This window comes from Penaeus japonicus, unplaced genomic scaffold (genome assembly GCF_977035675.1).
Source record: "Penaeus japonicus unplaced genomic scaffold, GWHDUDI00000001_assembly GWHDUDI00000032, whole genome shotgun sequence".
Lineage (NCBI taxonomy): Eukaryota > Metazoa > Arthropoda > Malacostraca > Decapoda > Penaeidae > Penaeus > Penaeus japonicus.
In genome coordinates this window covers 28,093,480-28,095,280 of record NW_028234434.1, presented here as the reverse complement: position 1 = coordinate 28,095,280, position 1,801 = coordinate 28,093,480, and the positions used below count along the sequence as shown (strand labels likewise).

The following is a 1,801-nucleotide window of genomic DNA, read 5'->3' as shown; positions in this document are numbered from 1 at the left end:
ATAATAAATATATATTATATATATCATATATATATAAAATGTGTTGTGTGTGTAGTTGTGTGTGTATATACTATATTTATATATATATATATATATTTATATTATATATATATATATATATATCTGTGTGTGTGTTTGGTATATATGTGTGATATATTTATATATCTATTATATATATATATATATATATATATATACATATATATATATATATATTATGGTCCTCTAAGTTCCTTTTCTGTCTATCTATCTGTCTATCTATCACAATCTATCTATATTTCCTATCAGTCTATATATATAATATATATATATATTATATACATATTCTATATATATATATATATATATATATATATATATATATATACATATATATATATATATAAATATATATATATTATTTCTATATATATTCATATTATATATATATATACTAATATATATATATATATATATTTATATATATGTGTGTGTGTGTTGTGTGTGGTGTGTGTGTTGTGTGTGTAGTGTTTATTTTGTGTGTTGTGTGTGTGTGTTGGGTGTGTGTGTGTATTGTGACATGACTCCTAACACAATAAGACAAAATATTGATTGTAAAATTCATGATATTCATTAATCATCAAACCGTTTTTTTTTTTTTTTTTTTTTTCCAGTTCACTCCCATTTCCATCATACTATCAACCCAATTTCTAAACCCTTTCAAAAATCAAAGTACACAAAAAATCATCCATAGACAAAAATATATATATAATAATAAGTAAAATAAATAAATAAGTATTCTTCCTGTTAACAAAACGAACATTTTTTTTTCTCTCTCTTTCAGTCCCGCTGCTCGAGCCAAGGGAAGGTCTGCGGGCGGGATGGGCGTACGTGGGCGTCCGAGTGCCAGGCCGCCGCCCATTTCGTCCCCGTGGACTACTGGGGGCGCTGCAGGGGCGTGGCCGAGGGGGGGGGCTCAGGCTGCCCCGCCGTCAGCTGTCCCGCGCCGCCTAGGGAAGGGTGAGTGGTGAAGGGGGGGGGGGGGGGGGGGGGGGGGGGGGGTGGGGGGGGTTGAGGGGGGGGGGAGGGTGAGTCGAGAGTGAGGTGTGGAGTGAGAGTGCGGGGTGGGGGGGGGGGGGGGGGGGTGTGGATGGGTGGGGAGGGGGTGAGAGTGGTGAGGGGGGAGGGGGGGTGAGTGTGGTGCCGGTGGTAATGGTGAGGAGGATGGTGCCTCAGGATAGAGTGTTTGGATTGAGGTGTGGTGGTTTAGAGAGCAGTGGTGATGGTGAGTGAGAAGTGGTGGTTGAGGGGGGGGTGGGGTGGGGTGGGGTGTGATGGTGGGGGTGATGGTGGGTATAGTGATTGCGGTGGTGATGGGGGCAGTTATGGTGTGAGTGGTGATGGTGATTAGTGATAAGAGTGGTAGTGATGATAGTGTGAGTGATGAAGATGGTGGTGATGAGTAGAGTGGTGATTTCGGTTGGTTCTGGTTGAGTGAGTGGTCCGCTAGTAGATGAGAGAGGGGATGCTGGAGCTACGGTATGATTGTGGTGGATTATGGTCGATGCCAATGTGTGAGTAGAGGAGCATGAAGGATAGTGATAGGCTAGAATTAAATGTGCAAGGGGGGGTGATGGTGGTGTTGACGAAGACGATGGTGGGGATTGCCCCGTTACTGAGGTTATAATTAGAGTCGATTTGTGTTGTTTTGTGGTGATTGAAAATGGTGTTGCTTTGTGTAATGAAATATAGTGAATGAAGAATGATTAAAATCGAAGATGTTGATGGGGAAGATCATAATAGTGATGATGGTGATGATGAT

At 40.3% G+C, this 1,801-nt stretch overlaps 1 protein-coding gene across 1 annotated transcript in view; it reads left to right on the top strand.

Moving 5' to 3' along the window:
* Window positions 1-1,801, top strand: part of LOC147467986 (uncharacterized) — a 36,778-nt gene that overhangs the window by 27,898 nt on the left and 7,079 nt on the right. The window contains exon 4 of the mRNA XM_086556215.1: window positions 824-999. Coding sequence (XP_086412341.1) covers window positions 824-999 — 176 coding nt within the window. The remainder of the gene's footprint in view (window positions 1-823; window positions 1,000-1,801) is intronic.